This window comes from Chaetura pelagica, unplaced genomic scaffold (genome assembly GCF_000747805.2).
Source record: "Chaetura pelagica isolate M959 unplaced genomic scaffold, ChaPel_1.0 scaffold911, whole genome shotgun sequence".
NCBI classification, from domain to species: domain Eukaryota; kingdom Metazoa; phylum Chordata; class Aves; order Apodiformes; family Apodidae; genus Chaetura; species Chaetura pelagica.
In genome coordinates this window covers 542,864-545,301 of record NW_009952354.1, presented here as the reverse complement: position 1 = coordinate 545,301, position 2,438 = coordinate 542,864, and the positions used below count along the sequence as shown (strand labels likewise).

At 64.0% G+C, this 2,438-nt stretch overlaps 1 protein-coding gene across 1 annotated transcript in view; it reads right to left on the bottom strand.

Annotated features, from left to right (window-relative positions):
- RLTPR (RGD motif, leucine rich repeats, tropomodulin domain and proline-rich containing) overlaps positions 1-2,438 on the bottom strand; it is a 47,402-nt gene that overhangs the window by 13,544 nt on the left and 31,420 nt on the right. Inside the window, 4 exon segments of the mRNA XM_010007853.1 lie at positions 268-386; positions 389-648; positions 1,099-1,202; positions 1,490-1,536. Coding sequence (XP_010006155.1) covers positions 268-386; positions 389-648; positions 1,099-1,202; positions 1,490-1,536 — 530 coding nt within the window.

Below are 2,438 nucleotides of genomic sequence, written 5' to 3'. Positions count from 1 at the left end.
CCCGCCTCGCTCGTCCCCAGGGGCCTCCTCTGCGGGACAGACACGGCCCTGCCAGGGCACAGCACCCACAGCACCCACCCGTGGGCCACCCAGCTCCCCCACCGTGCCTCCTGGGGGAGCCCCTCAGAGCCAGAACCCAGCGGGGACACCCCCAGCCATGGCTGTGCTGTCCCCACATCCCACCGGGGCGCCCAGTCGACCCCAGCGCTGGCACCTTTGGGTGGAAGCAGCACCCACCCAGCCAGCTGGTTTGGTGACAGTGCTTACCTTGTCATGCCTGACCCCCAGGGCATCCTCCTCCTCCCCGGGCAGCAAGATGAGCGACTGGGACTTGCCCTCCCGGGAGTACTTGGGACGGATCCTGCGGGCCGAGTCGGGGGGCCTTTTTTGGGCTCGGCCGCCAGCCCCAGCTCCTCGGATTTACTCAGGGGTTTGTTCCCCTCGCCCGCCTTGCTGGGGGCACGTAAAATGTCACTGAGCATCGAGCGCCGGCTCCTGGGACCACCCTCGGGCTCCTTTTCACACCTCGAGCCCCGACTGGACTTTGGTTTCTTGAAGGCAAAAAAATTCCCGATTTTCTTCTTGAAGGTGCGGGAGCCAGAAGGGGCCAGAGGGGCTGAGCCCGGGGGGGTCTCCGGAGCTGTAGGGCTGGGGAGAGATGAAGCAGTGGCAAAAGTGAGCTCCAGGCTGCCTAGGTCACATTTTTCCCCCTGCTCATCCCAAAGGGATGGATTCAACTCCCTCCCTCCCCCCACTGGAGACAAGGTTGTCATGGCAAGAGCCCCAACGTGGGGCTGCCCTGTTGCCTCCCTGCTGTGGGACAGAGCCCAGAGCCCCCTCCCCAGGGCCCCCAAGGGGGGCTGGCAGCATCCTGCACCCTATGGCTGCACCCCAGTCCTGTCCCACCCACCTTGACCTTGGGGAGGGGACACACATGAGCTGGGTGTTGCTGTGAGGATGGACATTTTCCCCAGCCATCCCTCTGGCACTGGGACCAGCAGTGCGTGAAGGTGGTGGGCAGGGGGCTGTCTGTCTGGGGCTGGGTGGGTGCAGGGGTCCCAGGCACACCCCCCACCCCCCACCCCCCCCCAGGCTTACGGCAGCTCCTGTGGGATGAGCCTCTTGGCAAAGAATTCCTCCAGCCCCTCGTCCACGCGGGTGATGCTCCTGTCCTCGCTGTTCTCACAGGCCACGGGCTGCTGCTGTGGGCAAGCACAGCCATCAGCCCGGGGGGAAAGAGACCCCCACCCACACATGGGTGCTGGCACCCTCGGTCACTGCGCACCCAGCTCAAAAGCCAGACCAGGGTGTTCTCTGCTGCATCCCAGCTCTTATCCTGCTGCATCCCTGGGCCATCCCTGGAGCTCCCCCCCTGCTCCCCAGGCTCCTGCCAGCCCCTTGTCCCTGCCTGTGCAGGCAGGACAGCTCAGCTGCCAGCCCCCTGGGTGCCACCCCGAGGGTGCTGGTGGCTGGGGAATGGCATCCCTACAGCCTCAGGCACCCACGTGTTACCCAGGTGAGGTGCCTCCAACCCTCCTGATGACACACAGTGACAAACCCTGCAAACACCCTCCTACAGCTGAGCCAGGTCTCTGCCCCCACTGCCCCATGGGGACAGGGATGCTGCCTCCATCTGAGCCCCCAGGAAGGGACACCAGGCTGCTGGCAGGTGACAGAGCCACATCTCCATCCTTCAGGCTGGTGCCCACCCTTAAGTCCAATTTTGGGGGAGCCACCACAGCCAGCATGAAGGCCTCCAGCCCCATCTCCACAGCACAGCACTCCATGCCATGGCCAAGCCTTCCTCCACGGCACCCTCCTCACCCCATGGTGGTGGCTTCCAGTGGCAGAGAGAAAGGCACTTCCCCACCAGTGGCATTTCAATCCACAAGGACTTTTCATCACGCCTGGATTGATGCTGCTCAGGAGCCGTTCCAGCCACCCAAGATCAGCCCTCCCTGTCACATCACATCCATCAAACCCCATCCTGGCTCCAGGCTTGGCCAGCCCTGGGTGCTGAGCATGCCCAGCCCAAGGGATGTGCCAAGGTGACAGTCCCCAGGCCCTGCCAGCCTTCAGCATCCACCCTGCCTGTGGGAAACAGCTCCTGCTTCTCCTCTGATCCTACAGCAGCCCTAGTCCCACCATGATCCAAGGACAAGCCAGAAGGATCCAGCTGCATCACGGTGACATGGGGACAAAGTGATGCCAGCAGCATCCAGCCCTGGGGGCACCGATGGAGCCACAATCTCCCCTGACTGCACCCAAAAGTTACTTTTCCTTTGGGAAGGGGGCTAGGAAGGCAGGACCCCCTTTTGGATGTGGAGGAGGGGAACCCCCCCCCCTGCAGCCAGCAGAGACCCCCCAGCATCCCCTGGAGCTGTGGTGGGTGCTGGTGCCTCGGGCCCGGTGGGGGTTGGGAGAGGGGAGCAAATTGG